At 43.8% G+C, this 20,429-nt stretch overlaps 1 protein-coding gene across 2 annotated transcripts in view; it reads left to right on the top strand.

Annotated features, from left to right (window-relative positions):
* Positions 1–446: 446 nt before the first annotated feature.
* The window catches only part of QNG1 (Q-nucleotide N-glycosylase 1), an 85,084-nt gene continuing 65,101 nt past the window's right edge, over positions 447–20,429 (top strand). Inside the window, exon 1 of one of the 2 annotated variants that reach the window (XM_085633123.1) lies at positions 447–575. In XM_085633123.1, the coding sequence (XP_085489249.1) occupies positions 475–575 (101 nt within the window). In that variant the 5' untranslated portion in view covers positions 447–474. Of the gene's footprint in view, positions 711–20,429 lie in introns of both variants that reach the window. The other variant, XM_085633124.1, reaches the window with a different exon arrangement.

The following is a 20,429-nucleotide window of genomic DNA, read 5'->3' as shown; positions in this document are numbered from 1 at the left end:
ATTTATTTATTTAATGCGTTTTTATATAGTGCAAACTTTACCCGAAGGTGTCAGAGAGCTTTACAAAAGGACCAGTTACATTATATAAGCACTTCAGAGTATATGAGTTACATAAAAGATACAGACAGAAAAACTGTAAATTCACATTAGAATGGTAGTAAGTACAAACGTCTACTACAGATTCTAGCGGTTACAGCAACATATATAAAAGTTGCAAATTAACTCAATGAAAAGATACAAACAGATAAACTCTAAATTGACATAAGAATGGTAGTAAGTACATAAATCTACTACAGATACTAGTGGCTGGAGTTACAAATATACAAGTTGCAATAATACATTCAAAACATATCGTTTTGTTATTTAATTAAGACCTTACCTTGTAAGTGCTGCTTACATTGCAGTATTTAGGTTCATCGTAGTCTCAGAATAATTTCTGTCTCCGAGTCCACATCAGGAACTACAATTTGAGGCATGATGGGGATGCTTCCTGCCTCCTTTCCGGAAGTGACTTTTTGCCCGCACCACAAACTTCAAGGCGCCGGCGGCGCACTGCACGGCAGAGAAGAAGAACGGTGAGGGCGTCGCATCGCTGGGAAGCTAAACCCTGCAATGTGCTGTCAGTTTTTCTTGGGCAACGATTTAAATAGGGTTGCAAGAGAATTCGTAGTTTTAATGTTCAACCAGCACCCCTTGGACTTAGAACAGCGGTGAGGCACGCGAAGATGTAGTGAACTGTGTGCTGCGGACTCTGTACTCAAGCACAGATGAACACGTAGACTGGAGTGCAGGCGATGGCAGCTAAATGAGTCGAACGGCTTCTTGTTTGTTGTTTTCACTTGTTGAGATTTTATTTATACCCTGGCTCAAAAGATTGCTTTACCTGGTACTGACTATATTTTCAGGTGGTTAATGAAATGGTAGCCTATACACTCCACAGTTGGGCTTAGGTTGAGGCCAGGTGGCACACTTGTGCCCCAAGATCCTAGGGCGGATGTGTTATTTAAAATGAGTTTTCTTAGCGTGGCACTGATCAAACACAAGCACTGGCAAAGCTAACAGGTCTGACTTGTTTTATGTGTTCTTCGTTTTAATGGATATATATATATATATATATAATGATATGCACAAATGGAAAGCACAGATAAAAGGGCCCATATGCACACGGATCATGCCCAGCCGCACGCACAGAGACTACAAGTATACAGACAAAAATGCATGTGTAGTCAGACAATTCACATGGGCAGGTGCAGGCACGCTGGATGTCCGTTTGATGTATGTATGCATGCATGGATGAATACATCCATGGTTAGATAAGGGAGCTTTACGTGGGATGAAAAAACTGGGGAGTCTCAAAGGGGCGTGGCCGATGTACTTAGGGGCGTGGCTTAAACACATAAACTAAAAATCTGTGCTTAGCATAGTGTGCCGCCCGACTGGTATTTTGTTGTTTCTGTCATTGCATCCAGATATATAATACAAGTAACATTATACCTACAACAAGCCAGGGCTGTTGTCTTTGTCAATGGTTGTTGGTTGCATAAGATAAATGGGCAACAACTATGGCTTCTTTGAATATAATATTGAACATGCTTCAGTTTTGAAATAAGATTGTAAAATAACTATAACGAGTATCTTTGAAGCTACATCAAAGGCAGTGAAGAAAGCTACTGCTGCAAAGTTAAGATTTTTTTCCCCCACCCTGAGGATGAAGCCAGGGCAAAAATAGAGAGCCCTATAGGGACCCGTCTCCGCACCTGCTTTTTAGAGCTGCCAGTGCTGAGCACCAGCAGGACCAGGCCCACATAAAGCCTGGATAACAAGATGAATAGATGACTGGGTGTGTAAACACCTTTTGGAGTACTACTTGCATATAGAGAGCAAAAACACATATAGATGTAAAATAACTCTTAGGAGCAAAATGTTATGTTTGTGCACAGGGCACAAGTCGGGGGTACATGTGGGTACACAGCGTCCATCCACTATTTTCACAGGGTGGACGCCTTCCACCCTGCCAAGAAGCTGGACCCCACAGAAATATGCTGAATTTGTCCTGGTGTAGTTTTCCGACACCGGATACATTCAGCAGCGTCTGCACGTTGTCTGCTTTCCATTCCCAGCAGCAACATGAAGGCACAAGGGGGGGCTTTTTTATTTTTACCTCTATCTGGGCCAAAGATAAAGACGAAGTGAAGGGGCCATCAGGCCTACCTTTGATCGAGTATCCTGACTGGAGGTGGCCTGGAACCTCACACTTAAATGCAAATGCAACAGAGGGGAAACAAAGGCTCACAGCTTGTTATCTCTTCACAGGTACTTAATAGGGGCATGCTCTTGACTTTGTTCAGTCTCTGTATATAAGTGCATGCACTGTAAGAAAATCAGATGTGTTGGTCTGTCCTAGTATTTGCTCAAATAATTTAAATAGCATTGTTTTATTTATTTGTAGCGCTACTCATCCCGATGCAGGGTGTCAGAGCGCTTTACTTAACTCACACATTATACATTGACAATCATGTAAATGAGTAAATCAATGTACAAGGTGTGTTACATGAGACAGTGCGGGTTTCAAGGTGTAGGAGTCACTGTGCTATATTAGAAGGATTGCCATTTATGAACTGCAAGTAACAAAATGATCTCTGTGTTCAAAGCAGTAACCCACTTACCTATCTACATAAAATACAAATCTGTCATCTGCATGTTACATGATGTGCTTTGCAGGAGACACATTAACCATATATGCTACTTTGATTCAAATCTAGGACTACACAAAACACAGATCTCTCCAACAAATGCGTTAGCTTCCAGAGTTATCTCACCATTATTATTCTCTGAGACATGTCTAAACCCCATAAAATATTTTAAACTTTACAACCAATTAAGCAGAACTGATCTACTACCATGCTTCTCCTTGTTGCCAATTTTTTTGTGGCAGGGTTTTAAAAATGAACATAAATGTATTAGTTGAGGCCTAGATTTTGCGTTGAGGTTGCACCATCTGTTTTGAAGACAACTGACCCAAATAAGTCAATGGTTTAAGGTGGCTGACCCAAAGTCTCTCTTGGTATATGTTTTTTGTATTGTTGACATGTGCTCTGGCAGAAACTAGACTTAAAAAAGCAAGAAGATATATTTTCGGAAGTGTATTTGTGCCTTTTCTGTTTACACTTGTAAAGAAGGAGTGCAGTAGCAGCCAGTGAGGAAATGGGGTGTATTATATGGTGTGGTTGTTCAAGTTCACTGTGTAATACACTTACCAACCCCTGTAGGACCAGTAGATTATTTTGTTAAACCTTTAGCTCAAACCTGGGTAGCTGTGTCTCTGAGCACTCAGGCTTACACAAAGGAACAAGTGTAAAGCATCTAAGCAGCACCAGAACAATTGCTTAGGAAATGCATGATAGCCTCAAGAAATCTGATACCAGTTTATAACAAGCATTGAAAATGCAATAGGTCTTGCCTTTGATTAAGTTAAAGCCATTTGCTTTGCTAATGGTATCGTATAGCAAAGCAAATGGCTTTAACTTAATGAAAGGCGAGACCGATTGCATTTTTAATGCTTGTGTTTGTATGCACTGGAACTTCTTCAGAACATTTGTCGGGGTCGACAAATGAGGGTCATGTATGTCAAGTGGGGTCTTAGACATTTCATTTTTTTTGTTGCACATATTGAGAATAAAAAATTCGGAGCAATTAGGTGACGTCACATGGTGAGAATCACACAGTTTTGGTCAGTCAAATCAAGGCCAGACCCCGTACTTAATTAAGAAATGGTCGAATTGCGTTAAACGATTGAGCGCAATCTCTGACCAAAACGAGCCCCCCCCACCCAAAACCGTGCCCAAAAGGTTCTTGCATTGCATGCCCTGAACAATCCTCTCAAACACTTCAATACAGCAGAGAAACTGAAATGTGAGTCGCCAAGAAGCAACTTCGGTAGTGGGGGCACAGCTGCGTTCAGATTGCGATGGGAGGGGCAATGTGTGGTGCGAAGTGCAGTGGCCTACTGATGAGGGCCCTGGCACTTCTTGTTTTACTAATGAAGCACCGGTGCTAGCTCAATGCCCATCAGCTAATGGTAATAGTGTGGGCACACATCGATCGCCCACTGTATATGCCAGAACTATTATTTATGGTAACATGTTTTATTCAAATCAAAATGCAAAAAATAGAACAACAAAGTGGCCAATAATAGGTTGCTTTACTTTAAAGGACTTGAGGACTAAAGGCAGATGCAGGTGGCTGTACAAAAGAAAAACCTGTTTTAATGATCCAAATATAGTGTTTTATCTCCGTAACAAAAACGTGGTTACTTTAAATGATGATCTTTTGCATGCGAGTCACACTACACCAAGGCTGAAAGCAAACTAAAGCATTTTTCAGTCTTTGATGATTTACAAAAATATTAACAAAAGTGACTTATTCCAACGGGCTGAACGCACTAAATAAAATAAAATAAAAAAGCATTGGCAAAACTGCCGGGCCCTCATCAATGAAAAAAAGATTGGCTAACTGCAAAAATATTTTAGGCACTGTCCTGGGCACACGTGATGAGGATATTACAGAGTTAAATTCAGTCTCAAAGCGTTCTATAAATGCAGTGGTCGACACCAGTATAAGTTCAAAAAGTTTCTTTATATTGAAGCAACGACTAGGTTGAACAAAACAAAACCAGCCGACACGTGTTTCGTCACTAGGAGAGGTCCCGTGACTCATCAGGGCTGTATTGTGAGTGGATAAGAAGTTATGCAGGCCACATTAAACCGGTGATAATTCCAACCCGGTTTAGGGGCGTGTGGAAGACTTAAGGTATTGCGGATATCGGCACTAGGAAGCACGCCGCGTTGGAGATGAGATGCGGATGAATAACGGTGGATGCAGGCTAGAATAAAGCTGTGTGGCGTGATCAGAACGACAGGCCGGGGCGGGTGCGCCGAGGCGGTGGAGTGAAAGATGATGCCTGGGGTTACGAAAAGGTGGAGATCCAGTGTCCGGAGGCGTGGCGGGGTAAAGACGCTGGGTTGGCGGTGGGCCTTGTGGAGTCCAGGTGCGGGAAAAGTTTTGGGAATTGCGCACAGTGTGCGTGCAGGATGGTGCAGGCGCCTGTGGTCTATAGCGAATGATACACAGAGGACACTGTCCTGGGCACACGTGATGAGGATATTACAGAGTTAAATTCAGTCTCAAAGCGTTCTATAAATGCAGTGGTCGACGCCAGTATAAGTTCGAAAAGTTTCTTTATATTGAAGCAACGACTATGTTGAACAAAACAAAGCCAGCCGACACGTGTTTCGTCACTAGGAGAGGTCCCGTGACTCATCAGGGCTGTATTTTGAGTGGATAAGAAGTTATGCAGGCCCCATGGAACCGGTGATAATTCCAACCCGGTTTAGGGGCGTGTGGAAGACTAAAGGTATTGCAGATATTGGTACTAGGAAGCCCCCTTGTGGTGTTGATATGTACACAGGGGCCTCTGTCCTGGTATGCCTGATACCCTCTTCCCTCAAGGAAGGCTGGGCCTTCTCACCCACAGGGAGTGGGAGCTGTTAACCCTCCCTCCCAGCACTGGGCTTACCCTTAGCGTCTCGTGCTCTTTCGCACTCACCGTGGTGTCTGAGCGGCGGTGGTAGCACAGGCTCTCCTGGGCCTCTCTGCACGGGTTGCCAGGAACCCGGCGGCAGAGATAGGGCTGCCCGCAGCGGCATCTGATTCGAAGAAGCACAAAGGAGGGGTCACGGAAGGAGGCGGGGGTTAAATAAATCATAAGAAAAAAGAACCGGGGCGACAGTTAGACACATAAAACGAAGGGGGAGGGAGAAACAACTTAGGGATATTAACGGGATGGTACACAGTACATGGAGGAGTAAGAGCAGAAATGGGGGGGAAGGTAATATCGAGTTCACAGTACATGGAGGAGTAAGAGCAGAAAAGGGGGGCGACAGGGGATAAAACCAGGATGCACCGATAAGAGTTTTGATAAAATTCGGGTGAAGGAGAAAGTGCGTGGAGGAAAAAAGAAAGCGGGAGGTGGTAGGGTGACCAGATCTTGAGAACTAAGAACAAGGAGAAAGTGCGTGTAAGAAAAAAGAAAGCGGGAGGTGGTAGGGTGACCATATCTTGAGAACTAATAACAAGCTGTCGCCATTGTGAAAAATATAGTGCGTCCCGGCTAATGAAGGAGACCGTCTCACGCCGCGAGTAAAGCTTCCAGTCCCGGTGGGCGGGGCAAAAAGCGGACAGAGCGGCAACAAGGAGGGATTAAAAAGCCTCCTTCACAATAGAAAGGCTGCGTTTTGCATAAGCTATGACGAAAGCTAATGGAAAGAAGGGACGGGGCTTCAAGTCCCCTTCGAAATCCGTATTGATTCCAGGAGGCCCTCGCATGGTGAGGGCCGCGCATGCGCGCTGCCAACGCCAGGCGAGACCTAAAAATAGACTGTATTTATATGTATGTTTAGATACTAAAATGAAAAAGATCCACTGGAGGATTCCAGAGATACAAATTTTACAGGTTATAGTAAATATCCACTTGTTACTTAATAGTGAACAAGCATTGGCAAATTCGCCAAATTTGACAGACAAACTTTTTCAAGAAAAACTTGGATAAGTATCAATGCAGTTACTTTAGATGACCTACTCTGGCAGGGAGCCAGCCAGGGGAACCAGCAACGTTCACAGGAACAGTTACCTCAAAGGAAGAAGCAGTTTTCAGTGAGTTCCAGACACTTTTATCTCCTTGCCATAGACTCCTATGGAAGTCGTCCTGATGCAAGGGATACAGGATACTGAAGATGCTCAAGGATGCTGTGGATGCAATGCAGTATACGGGGGTCTTCCTGTGGCTAGTCCTCGGTCCACTGGCTTGGTGAGGCGATCTTGGCCACAGGGGTCGATAACCTCTCGTCCTGGCACAAGTCCAGTCACCCTTGGGCTGCCACTCGCCCAGTATCGCAGTCATGGGCAAATCCTTCCTTGGGCGGTATCCCGCCTTCAAAGCAACCAATCTGCGCTCCGATGACTCTCCTGGGTCCAGTAGGCTCGGGTGCAACTTTGAATGTAGATTTCTGGGCCTTGGTGCTGCACAGCAGCGAGGAGCATCGGTTAGAAGATTTGGGCTACCAACTCACCCCAGCAAGCTTCTTCAGCTGTTGTGGCGCTGTGCTGCGAACAAGAGATCAGCGAATGAATCCTTGGAGTCTCTTTGCTTTGGCTGGGCTCAGGAGTTGCCTTCTCCACAAGCAGGTCACAACCGGCACAGTCCCTTCTCCTTTGCTAGCCACAAGGTTCAGCAGGTGCAGTCCACGTCGGTGCAGCCTCTCTTCGCCAGGTCCTTGGTCTAGCAGGGCACTCTTTCTTTGGTCCTCTTCTCCAGTCAATCGAGATTTGAGGTTAGGGAGCCCTTAATATTCCCAGAAAGTAAGTGCCCTCAGGGTATGTCATGTTGAGTAACCAATGGGCTACTAGGTTCCCTCCCTCCTGATAAAACATCCTGCAAATTGTGGCATCTGGCTATCTCAGACATCTCCATTCTGCCAACTTCCAATGTGGCAGAACCCTTCTCATGACATGTAGAGCTCCCTAGCCTAACCCAGAGGTGTGGCTACCAAGGGGGCTACACAATCCTGAAAAAACGGTTTGGCAAGTGGTTTCCCTTCTTCTTGAGTGCCAGCTGTCGACCTAAACAGTAGGGCAGGCCTTCTCCCAACTGTTCCCCACTTGCCCTTCAAAGGCGGCTTCTCCTTTGAAGCTCGCCTCTTGTGCTAACACCCATGTGGGTTTATGCCAGGGAGAAGTAACACCTCTCTCCCGCACAGGCTTCTATTGTCTCCATTTCTGGGAGTTATTTGCATGTCTCCCCTGGAGAGCAGTTAGCTGTTTCAGGGACAGACCCCGTGTGTAACCGTGGACGGGCACAGAGGATTTAGGGCAACAGAGTGGCTACTTTGTAGAAGTTGCACACTGCAACAAGTTACATTGATTTTGACTTGGGCATCAAGTTGGGCTTAATGTGAGGAGTTGTTTTATAACGTACAGAATCGACTTTATTTGTCTGCAACTCTGAACACGCCAATGGGGCTGCTAGCCTTTTCCACAGTAAAAGCAATTGTGGATTTTCACTGTTTGAGCTTGTAGAAATACATGTTCCACTTCTTAATATACAGCACCCTGTCTTAGGGCTCGCTAGGCCTACTTTAGAGGCTACTTACATATAATAACAAGCATTGGCATAGCCAATAGGTCTCGCCTTTGGTACCTTATAAGTGTTTAGTTATCCAGCACAATATCCTTGGTGCAACAATATCAACTGTTGCATGGCTAAACACTTATAAGGTCCCAAAGGTGAGACCTATTGGCTATGCCAATGCTTGTTTCCGTTCCAAGGACACCAGCAATACTTATCACAAGAACTGCACAGTGCCAGTAGTTCTGCTGTTCAGTTCATGTTTCTTCAGGCCTGCTTCCTATGTGCCAGGTGTTATCGTTTATACTCACTTTACACACGAGCTGTACCACGGATGTGTTTCATGAATTGACACATTGCAGTTACACACCTGTATTTGCATTGTAGTTTAGAATCATGACACGCCACTTAAATGTCTTCCCTCGCTGCCCACCCCTCTATCGGGCATGGGTGTTATCAACAATGTATGCAGCAGAAATACCCTCCACCGGGTTCTGTCAGTGGCACACACAATAACCCTAACCTTCCGTTTAGCTGTGCACTCACCTCACCCACACATTTATAATCCGCACCTCGAAACATCCGTTCATGGAATGATGAAAGAATGAGCTGTTCATGATCTACACACACCCGAAAGCAACCACCCAGCGTTAAAGAGTCAGTCGTTGCTGAAAATATTAATAGTGATACGTTTCTGTGAATATAACTGTATAAGAGATGTGGGAGGGGTGGTAGAAGTAAGTGGCGGAGCCCGCAGCACCCCCGTTACATGAATCAGTCACGGTGGCGGGGGCTCCTGACCCACCGGGCCTTTGCTGGCACCCCAACACAGAAACTAGCCGAGGCTGGCTGCTAATCACGGCTACCGTACTTTGGCGCTGAGTGATTCTGCGCTTTTCCACTTACCAGTTCCGACTTCTGTCCCATTCTCTGCCGATAGCCGAACCCAGTGAGGCAGACTACATATAAACATATCCACATTTACTGTACTTTTTCGCATTCTGCACCTGCACACTAGGCTAGGATAAAAGTCGGAGCCCCCTTTGTATTCATATGCCTATTCACAAATCTGGTTGTTATGGATTATTTTACCCAAAAACTGTTTAGAGACGGTGGCAGAAGGAGGGGTGTGAAAAAATCATTAAATACTTGAACAGGTGAGCAGCTGAGGCATACAACCTTCAGAAGAAGGTCAAGGGTCATGGGCCAGCAGTCACCGACGAAGGAGCCCCGCAGTTTGTTTCTGGGAGGAGGCTTTGTTATCGGAAGTGCAGATTGCTGGTTTTAGCGAGTTCAGAGCTGCGAGGCGATGCCCACCACGAGACCTGGGGGGGCCTGTTCATTTCCTTTGTAGTGGAAGGAGCTACTGTGCTCATGCAGGCATGGCTGCTGGGCCGCATCGCTACTCTAGCTGTGAGCAAACGCGTCTCCGCCATCATGTGCAATAAAGAGATAAAGTCTGTTTAGAGACGGTGGCAGAAGGAGGGATGTGAAAAAATCATTAACTACTTGAACAGGTGAGCAGCTGAGGCATACAACCTTCAGACGAAGGTCAAGGGTCATGGGCCAGCAGTCACTGATGAAGGACCCCTGCAGTTTGTTTCTGGGAGGAGGCTTTGTTATCGGAAGTGCAGATCGCTGGTTTTAGCGAGTTCAGAGCTGCGAGGCGATGCCCGCCACGAGACCTGGGGGGGGGGCCTATTTGTTTCCTTTGTAGTGGAAGGCGCTCCCGTGCTCGTGCAGGCATGGCTGCTGGGCCGCATCGCTACTCTAGCTGTGAGCAAACGCGTCTCTGCCATCATGTGCGATAAAGTCACTGAAAAGAAGCCCGCTAGTGGTGCGTGCGCGCGCGCCACAGCGAGCAATCTCTTTTCAATTATTGCGCCCGTGTCTGGGCACGATAATTGAAAACAGATGTGGGCCGTGCGGGTAACCGCAAGCAATAGGCCGTGGGCGGAGCAAAGGCAGGACATGCACACACACGCCTTTGCCCAATTGCGTGCTGTCTTTCTTAGAAAGACGCACGCAAAGCCCAATAGCCTGTAATGAAAGCTGACCACACGCACAAGCGTGTGCTGAGCTTTCTGAAGCCCCTTACATAAAGTCGAGCAGGGCAGTGCATGCGCGCTGCACTAGGCTCGACCTAAAAAGGAAGCACTTGGCTTTGCCATTACTTTAAATGGCTAAGTCAAGTTAGCAGTTTAAAACTGCCCATCAAGTCTGCAGTAGCAGATTAGGAGCCATATTTTACCATGTCACTCCCACAGTGACACAGTCAGTGCTGCAGTTCATGAGGTGACCCTCTAACTTACAAGGCCAGGGTACCCTGCGTACCATATACTAGGGACTTACAAGTAAGTTAGCTTATGCCAATTGGGTATAAACCCGTCATATATACACGCTTTAAGGCCAGGGCACAGGCACTGAGATCTGGTTAGCATATCGGTACACTCTGATTGTCGAAAAACCTGTAACATCAGTCCAAAACTTTAGAGGTGACCATACAAAAAGAGTCATTTCCTTACACTGTGAGACTGCACATTGATGACCTAGTTATGCCTTGTGGCCTCCACCTTAACCAGCACCTTTCCTGTTTAATATGGTGGAAGTCTGTTCTATCCAGACAATTGGTAAATGCTACTAAACTACCTTTGGAATTGCCCTGAAACTGGGCGTTTGATGCATTTATTTGTTTTTATCAAAGACACTTCACCCACATACAACAGCATTATTTTTGAGCAGTGTTTCAGTGTTGTAAGTGTGCTCTTCTTGTATTATTTGAGTTTGTGTTTTAATTTTTTGATTTGTCGAGAAATGTGAAATGAAAGTAGGACAAGAGCTTGCCAGATTGCTGCAGCCTGCCTATCAATTAGCTAGGATGGACATGTGTTCTGACTAGAGGTGGGCAAGCCAGCAAATTAACAGGGGGAGTTGAGCCAGAGCTTGGCACCAAGAGCTCATTAATAAGCCGATTCGTGAAAATACTTGGCATGTAAATCATGCAACAAACACCATATAAAAAGTATGATAAAGTCTCTTCAGAGTTCCAAAAAGTGTATTTCTTTAACATGCAGAAGCGTTTCACCTAAGGACATCAAATAAAATCAATACATTAAGACATAATTATTAAAAGTGATTTTTAAACCTGAACTTTGAAACGTTTCTGCCCTTCACCCTCACAACAATGTCATTAGTTAATTCAGAGTCAAAGTGAGCTGTCATGTGCATTCTATATGTGGCCTAGATTCTTATTCTAAATGGAGCCACACTATAGTCTATTAATTGGAACACTCAATGTTTTTGTATAGCACGCATCCTGAATTTATGTATTTGAAGGTTAGGAAGTGTGTGCCAGACACGAGCCTTGGCTCATTTCAGGCTGTGTTGTGGTCGCAGCGACTCTGCTGCCCACATGCCTGAGAACCGTGGTACCTTGAGTGGTCCTGCTGTTCCCCAGGCTCAGAGGACGTCCCATGAAGCCTGCAGCTACAGACTAAGCTTAACTCATCTGGGGCCGCCTTCCCTCAAGCTCCTAGATGTGTGTCATTACAACGCAGGGAAATACCATGCATGCCTTGAAACACAAATCTTTTAAAGTGCATGCCTTTACCACACATATGCCTTTACAACACAGGTAAGTATAACAAAGGTAAGATATATATGGGGCCGCGGGGGAGACCTAGGGCCCCTGCGGCCCCAACAAGGAGATGGTGGGTGCCCTGGGTACACCCCTAGTTGGCCGGGCCCCAGGAGATGAGAGTTGCATGCCCCCTCCCATTTAAATAAGTGCAGGGCACTGGGGCGGGGTCCCCGGGGTTGAAATTGGTCCAGGGAAGAGGGCTGCATGCACCCCTCCCCGGTTACGATATGGCCGGGCCCCAGGAGATGGGGTGCTTCGGGCCAAAGAGGCCCAGGGAGGAAGGCCACGTACACCCTCCCTTTTAAATAAAAAAATACACTGGGTCCCAAGGGATGGGGTCCCGGTGCCAAAATTGGCCCAAGTAGGGGGACATTTGCCCCCCTTTCCCATGAAATGTTGAGGGCTGGGGTCCCCAGTGCCAATACAGGCCATGGAGCAGAGCTGTGTGGGTTGTCTGCATGCAGGGGATGGCTGCAGGGCGTGGCCGCAGGCCAGGCCTTGTGGCCATACACAGCGGCAGTTGGGTTAACATATAGCAATTAAATATTACTTTATGCAAAAAAAACCACTAGAAATCCACTTAAAAAACCAAAGGTTACAGGGACGTTATAGTTAGGAAATTGCATTAAAAAAACATAGAAATTAATTGAAAAAGCAAGGTTACAGGGACTTTATAGTTAGGAAATAAAATGTAACAAACCATAGAAATTCACAAGAAAAACAAAGGTGACAGGGACGTTTTAGTTAGGTTCAGATTTTACACACATAATACCATAGAAAATCAGCAGTTATAGTTAGTGTAATCTCAACTAACTATAACTCATGCCCTAAGGTAACTATAGCTCACACCCTCCCCATGCACTGCTAATTACTCCACATATTACATCACTCATAACATCTTCTATGATATCATTGATAAGATCACTGCCAAATTGATGCGAAAACTGTGCATGTGTGAGTTATAGTTAAGTTAGGGCACAAGTTATATCTACTGAATTTGTATGGTTTTGTATGTGTAAAAACTGAACCTAACTAAAACGTTCCTGTAACCTTTGTTTTATTTAGTGAATATATATATATATATATATATATATATATTATCTACTGGCGGTCACCAGTAGATAGTTATAGTTAGGACCGTGTTTCCATAGGAAATCTCAAAATTCTATTTTGAATAACTTTGGCGCCGGTTGACGAATCTTCGCGAAATTTTCAAAACTAATGGTGCGCCCCGCTCAGCTCCTACCCTGAAAGTCTCGGGGTGATTAGTCAAGCTGGGGCCGAGAAAAAAGGGGGGTCCCAAAACGCGTTTTCCCCATGCATTTTTCCATAGGACCTTTAGTCGAAGGTACAGCCCGAACGGCTGAACAGAATTACTTGAAATTTGGCAGAGAGGTAGTCCTCAGGTCAGGGAAGTGCCTTTTGCAGGTCTGGTGTCAATCTGTTCAGTATTTCCTGAGAAAATCGCATTTAAAATCATATAAATATCTATACGCGCGCACCGTGCGCAAGCGAAATTCTGATTGGTTGTTAGATGTCAGTCAACATTCGAATCGGGTGAAATCAGGAAGTGTCGGCCGCCTTTTTGTCTCTCGCACTGAAAAGGAAAGGGGGGAAAAAGGTGGAAAACGTGAAAAGGGGGCAGGGAAGCGAGTTCCTGACCCCCTAGCCTTTGTCAGGGGGTCACAGAAGGACCCCCATGGGTGAAATCAACATTTTATTTTCTTTTATAAAAATCGGGGGGTGCGCGCACGGGTGGGCGCCCAACGCGCGTGCACGGTGCGCGAAGCGCACCGCGTGCCCAAAGCGCGCGCACCGTGCGTGAAGCGCACCGTGCGCGCACGGTGCACGCACGATGAAAAACCTTAAAAAATATATATATATATTAATAAATACATAACTTAGCATTTAAAAAACCGTACAAATTCACTTAAAAAACCATAGGTTTCACACACGTTATAGTTAGGAATTAGCATTTAAAAAACCTTGCAAATTCACTTAAAAAACCATAGGTTTCACACAGGTTATAGTTAGGTGGACATTTCACTCGTAAAAAAACACTGAAATTCCCCCATTATAGTTAGTTCAGATAACTATAACTCGCGCGACCGCCACTCTATCACAAGGATGATGTCATCAGTGATGTCATGAGTGATGCCACTAACCATGTCATGAGTGATGTAATATGTGACGTCATGAGCAGTGGATTGCGGGCGCGCGAGTTATAGTTATCTGAACTAACTATAACGGGGGAATTTCATTGGTTTTTTACGAGTGAAATGTCCACCTAACTATAACCTGTGTGAAACCTATGGTTTTTTAAGTGAATATATATATATATATATATATATATATATATATAATCCAACAGGCTGTCTCCCACCTCCAACCGGCGAGGAAAAAGCACACGGACACCAACTCGTGCTTCACAGGTTTTTAATGACAATCAGCACCCACACAGCACGCTATATATATATATATATATATATATATATATATATATATATATATATATATATATATATATATATATATATATATATATATATATATACACCAGCCCCTAAACCCTAAAAATATGCATACCACCCTATACCCCTACCCAACCCTAAAATACCCATACCATCCTATTCTGTACCCACCCCATACCCCTAAAAATACCCTTACCACCCATACCCCTACCCACCCCATATTGTTAAAAATACTCTTACCACACTATACCTCTACTCACCCCTAAACCCTAAAAATACTCTTACCACCATATACCCCTACCCATCCCTAAACCCTAAAATACCCATACCACCCTATACCCCTACCCATTCCTAAACCCTAAAAATACCCTTACCACCGTATACCACCACCCATTCCTAATCCCTAAAATACCCTTACCACCCCTTGCCCCTACTCATCCCTAAACTCAAAAAATACTCCTACCACCGTATACCCCTACCCGTCCCTAATCCCTAAAATACCCTTACATCCCCTTGCCCCTACCCATCCCAAAACCCTAAAAATATCTTTACCACCCTATACCCCTAACCCCAACCCTATAATAACCTTCCTACCCAATACCCCTACCTACCCCTAAATCCTAAAAACACCCTTACAGTCATCTGTCTGAGGGTTTGTAACTGCCTTTTAAAGCTGCTCCGCAGCTAGTCTAGTTCAGGTTTTCATTCTCTTTTCTTTTCCATCATGTGTAGCAAATTATTAATAATCTGCTGGTGCAGGGTCACACCACTTCGCAACAGGTTCTTATCAAGTAAGGAGGAAACGACACTGGAGTGAAGTCAAACCATGGGTCATTTAATCATTCATGAATGGGTCTCCATCCGACAAGTACCATCAAGATATCCAAGGAGAGAGAACACTTGAACAATGGTTACATGGGTTTTTATAGAGAAGATCACAAACAAGGAACACCCAGAGGTAAATAGAACTTTGGAAAGAATGCACAAATGAGGCAAGGCAGGAATCGACAGCCTCAGTGTCTTGTGCAATTGCTATGTCCTAAAGCTGGACAACAAGATATGCTATTCTGAGTAGACTTTACTTGAGGATTAACCACTGCCTGAAAACCTTCGAGCAAGCGGACTCTGCATGTTTACATAGCCTACAATGTCTCAACCTGCAATTCTTTACTCATGTTTATACATTTGCGGTGTCAAAAAGAGAGCCAGGCTGAAAGTAGGGCAAGGGTGAAAATGGATGAAGCACAGCTTAATCAAAAAAATGAAAGAATCAGATTTTACATTTTAACAGCCCTTCTTTTTCAGCTGTGCTGTATCCATTCTAAGAGGTACACGTAATAATTGTGTACATTAATATTCATCAATTCATATATTTCAGTATGCATCATAATTTTTCTATTCAATTCATGAACATTAACATACTGTTTACAAGTAGCTACATAAGCTGTACATAACACAGGGGCATGCTGAATGCAGCAACAGCAGGTGAGAAAGATGGTTCTTACAATCAATATTCCCATTAATAATTTCCAGCCCCAAGCAGAAACAATACCTCATAACCATTCTGACCAAGTCCATGCTTTTTTTTTCCTGGTGTTTTTCTGCAGCTATTTGGTGAAGCTTTTGTGTGGCTCAATTCACATTAAGGGTGTTTTATGTAAATATTGAACAAATGTATTGTGCTTTTATATTTGGCAGTGAATACTTAAGAGAGGACAAGGTGAAGTGATAATGTTCAGATGCGGTAGGAGTAGGGGGCACTATGCTATGAACAGGGTGATATGTTTCAAGTCTCCAAAATAGAACCAAACATCCCAATACTAACAATAGAAAACATACACATATCCCTATTTTTCTCTTTCTAATCCAAAACTGTCAGCTTTTAGCGGGGGCATTCGGGAGAAGTACTTCTATTCCTCCTAATAGGTAAAAAAAAAAACTTCACAAAGGGCCTTAATGGCAGATCGACAACTCTACCCATTTCAACCTAATCTATATACAAATACCTATTTCAGAAGAACACCTAATACTATTCCCTATACTAATCTTTTATATTCAACCTGTATGTTTCTTAACCTTCCTTCCTCTTACTGTAGTATTTGTTGTTTGATTACCAAGGTAACAAAGAGTAGCGTAACGATCAGCCAGAAACACAGCAATGTAATCTCAATTCTCCCAAAATTCCCTCACTACACTATCAGAGAGCATTAAGTCCCAAGTGTCTTTTGCTTCAAAGCCTCACTGGCAGGGTTATGTACTGGTCCAGACGTTGGCGGTCTTGACCACTGGCATGGGTTGCTATCTCTCCAGAGATAGTTTCTTCAATCAAAGTCTATAGTTCTTTTTGGCCCTTGGCTGCATTTTGTATCAGGGCTGAACAATGTAAGGATGTTCAAAAAGAATCTGTTCATCTGGGTCAGGCATGATGTCAGCAAGTTATTGTTCCAATGACACCATTTCACCATGTTTCAAAAAGATCACCATCCCTAAAAAAGCACTTGCTGAGAGATCTGATCATATTCAGAATCAGGTATTCCTCTTGTTATCCACTGATTATAAGGCAAAGGGAGTGGTGCTTGTTTTCTCCACGTCATTGGCATGGATCCAGTGTCTGTGCCCTGTGCATTTAACAGCAGTCTGAGTGGTGAAGAAAACTTGCACGGGCCTCTGAAACTGTTGGGTAAAGACACCGTCTCTAGGCCTCAGCTTGTGACCTGGACCTTTAAGACTGGGAGAGAGACTGGCCTTCACCTGTGAATGGATCAAATGCAAATCTTTAGTCAACACAGTAATCAAAAAGAATGGTAAATTTAATGTCAGATTGTCCTTGATCTTGGTACACCCCATACATTTGCTGGCCTCCCCATAACCACCTCAACTGGTTGCAAGACCTCAAAGGGCAGATCTGGGGGTGCAAAATATCCTGTTGAAACAGGGTACCCTTTCCTGTGCTATAAGTATGGCACATCATGCACCTCTTGACATAGAACTCTGCCACCCTGGGAATCAGATTATTGAACCATGACCTGACATGGCCACTATTCCTTTAGAACTAATGTGGGCTGAACTGTGGGCCATGGTAACAATAGCATTCACATAACAATTTGGAAGCATTCATCTTTGCTTTCCTGACAGATCTATCCAACATCCTGTCGCATCCTGACACCCATATCTTTTACACTGTTCCTTCTCTTCCTCCGTAGCTTCGTCCTGTATTTCCCTAATGCAATCTAGAGTCTGATTAAACATAGTCACTTCTGGTGTCCATTTAACTGTCCCTACAATATACATTAAACTATACTCTAAATAGGCTGATCGTTTAGCTGTTTCATTGGCAAAAGTATTTCCTTGTATGACCTCATCTATAATTTTCTTGTGGCCAAAACATTTAACAATAGCAACTCTTTTTGGTAACATCAAGGTATCCAGTATCTTTACTATTCATTCCCCATACTGTATCTTATCACCATGCAAAGTCAAAAAGCCCTTGTTCTTAGAGTCATCCGAATGAGTGGGCAACTCCAAAGGCATATATATTGATATTTACATTCAAGCTGTCAGCACCACAGATTGCTCTGACATTTGTTGTATTTTACATAACTCAACCACAGATTTCAAGGGAGTAACTGTATAGGCCGCTGTACTAGAGCCATCAGGTAGTTTGTGCACCATCCACGGACAGTTCCCCCAGTGGGTCAGATATAGGGGTATCTGTCAGGTCTACCCGTCCCTTAGTCTCCTTCTCAGTAATAAATATGCAATCATGTTTCTCATCTTGTTGGGACTCAGAAAGGGGCAGTACAGTGTCTGTATTAAAAATGTTACAGCATTACAGAGTGATGTTTGGAGCAAAAAGTGTCAACTCATACCCTGTTAATATCGCACTGGTCGGGTGCTGGGTCTGAATTATTTTTTTAGATATCCACCAAATGTGGTACCATAACTTTCAAATAGTGACCTTAAATATACATTTCAGATTACTTTATTGCAGTGGAGTCCAATGTGGAGGAGAAATATGCGCATGAACTATTCCTTCCTACATGGGACTGTGCCAAGCTACAACCATCTTTTGCATGCACACATTTGTAATAATCAGGTTTTACCTAAAGCAGGAGTATTACATAAAGAATTTCTCAATTGCAAAAAGACAGCTTCACGCTGATTAGTCCAAGGAAGCGGCATGCATACATGCTTTAATGTTAAAGCAAGCAGGGGTTTTGCAATTAGTGAAAAATCTGGTAACAAACGCACAGATATTAGATTGAGTCAGTGGTTTCTGCAAGTTCTGCACCAATTATATCCTATGTTGGTGTAGCGTCTTACCACTCTTCGACAGGAAGAGACCTAAATAGGTAACCTTCTGTTGACAATACTGTAATTGGAAAAGAGATACTTTTGTCCCAAGGAGGTTAAGTGATGCAATAATTTCCCTGTAGTCTGTTTGCAATCTTCTGCTGCATTGCTATGTCTCTAATGAGTGGCTTGTGAGCTACTAGTAGATCACCAGGTCCCTGTGAGTAGCTCTCCTGTGTGCAGTTCAACCTATATTTTAAAAACAAAACTCATGCATTCAAGACAACATTTCTTTTGTATTTTCACATCTCATAAACTGATGTCTACAGAAAAATAGTTGACATTTTGAAAATGTACTTACAGCTATTATTTCAGTTGGAGATATTTATTACTCATAATTATATCTTGGCGCAAGGGAGTATTGCAGCTATTGTTTGTATCTAGTACCCATGTAATATTTCAGTTCAAATTGTCAAAGCCCCTTTTGCTTTGTTTTTTACTACTGAAAACCGTGGCTAATGCACCAATGTGATCACTACTGACACTTTTGGATGGGATGGTCACTTTTTCATCACTAGGGACTTTTGTTACAGAAAATGTTGGAGACCCTTGTACTAACATTCAGTTGTTGTGAAATAGGGCTTTGAACCTGGATGCCAGAAAATCCCACAGGTGTATTAACTTTACCTGAGAAACAACAGGATATTGAGGGACTGCTATCTTGTTACTTTCTCTCACAAATTGATAAACATATTATCCTGTATTCCATCCCCTCTTTTAAGGACAGGAGGAATATGGCTATTACATACATTAGAGGAAACTACCTCAAAGCAAGTAAAGAAATCAGGGACAGACTCACCCTATCTTCGTTTACAAGCAGTAATGAGTGTCCAATCTATTTTCCGTGTCAGAATTATCGTCTTTATATAAGTTAGTATGTTGCCAGGGAGGTCCAGTATGAGCTGACTCGGTCTCTGACCAGGTTTCCTATCCATATCATGTGCTATTATGGTAGTCCAATCTCCTCCCAAATCGACAGCATGATCCTGTTTCCGGTTAAGTCGCCACATATCTGGTGGCAGGATCATACCAAAAAAAACATATCAATATCTGCTAAAGTCATGATACAGGAATCAATGGCTGCCTGTACATCATCATAAAACCTCTAGGATTTTTCCGTATGTCTGGTAAGGAGGCTTTTAAAGTGAGTACATCCGTCCTTTTCCAGGGCGTATACATCCAATTATGCAGATAATGGGCTCTAGCATTAGCACTATATGGGTCATCATCGTCTGCATTCCCTCTTCCAGGAATGAACTGTGGCGCAGCTTCCCTCATAGGTCTAATTCGGGGAGAGGAAGAGAGTTCATTACGGTATCCAATTATCGTTGCTATGGCAGTATTAACTCTATTTACAGGGAAGGCCCTATATGACATTGTTGATTAATAGCTCTAATATCATCTGGGCCATTCTGTCCTGTAGTCATCTCCCATTGAACCATAAATTGATGAGAAAGCTTTTTATCAGACAAAGAAGTCCGCCCTCTGAAAAATCCTGTAGCTGATCTATCATTTCTTCTACTTCCATTTCTAAATCACTAAACCACTTCACTACTGTCAACCTTATTGCGTTCTGATGAAGCTAAGGTTTAGTAGAACGAAGAATTCAAGGGGTGGAGACAGATACAGGAAGTGCAGTAACTTGGGATGGGGGAGGTAAGGGATGTACCGGTACTGGTTGGAAAATAGGGAGCTGGGGAACCGCAGGCAAAGAAGGGGGAGCCGGGGGTACAGGGGGGCGACATTTGGAGGTCCAGGGGGATGAGGTGTTAAGGGTACATAT

Source organism: Triturus cristatus, chromosome 2_1 (genome assembly GCF_964204655.1).
Source record: "Triturus cristatus chromosome 2_1, aTriCri1.1, whole genome shotgun sequence".
In the NCBI taxonomy this organism is placed as follows: Eukaryota; Metazoa; Chordata; class Amphibia; order Caudata; family Salamandridae; genus Triturus; species Triturus cristatus.
This window is presented reverse-complemented; position numbering and strand designations above follow the sequence as displayed.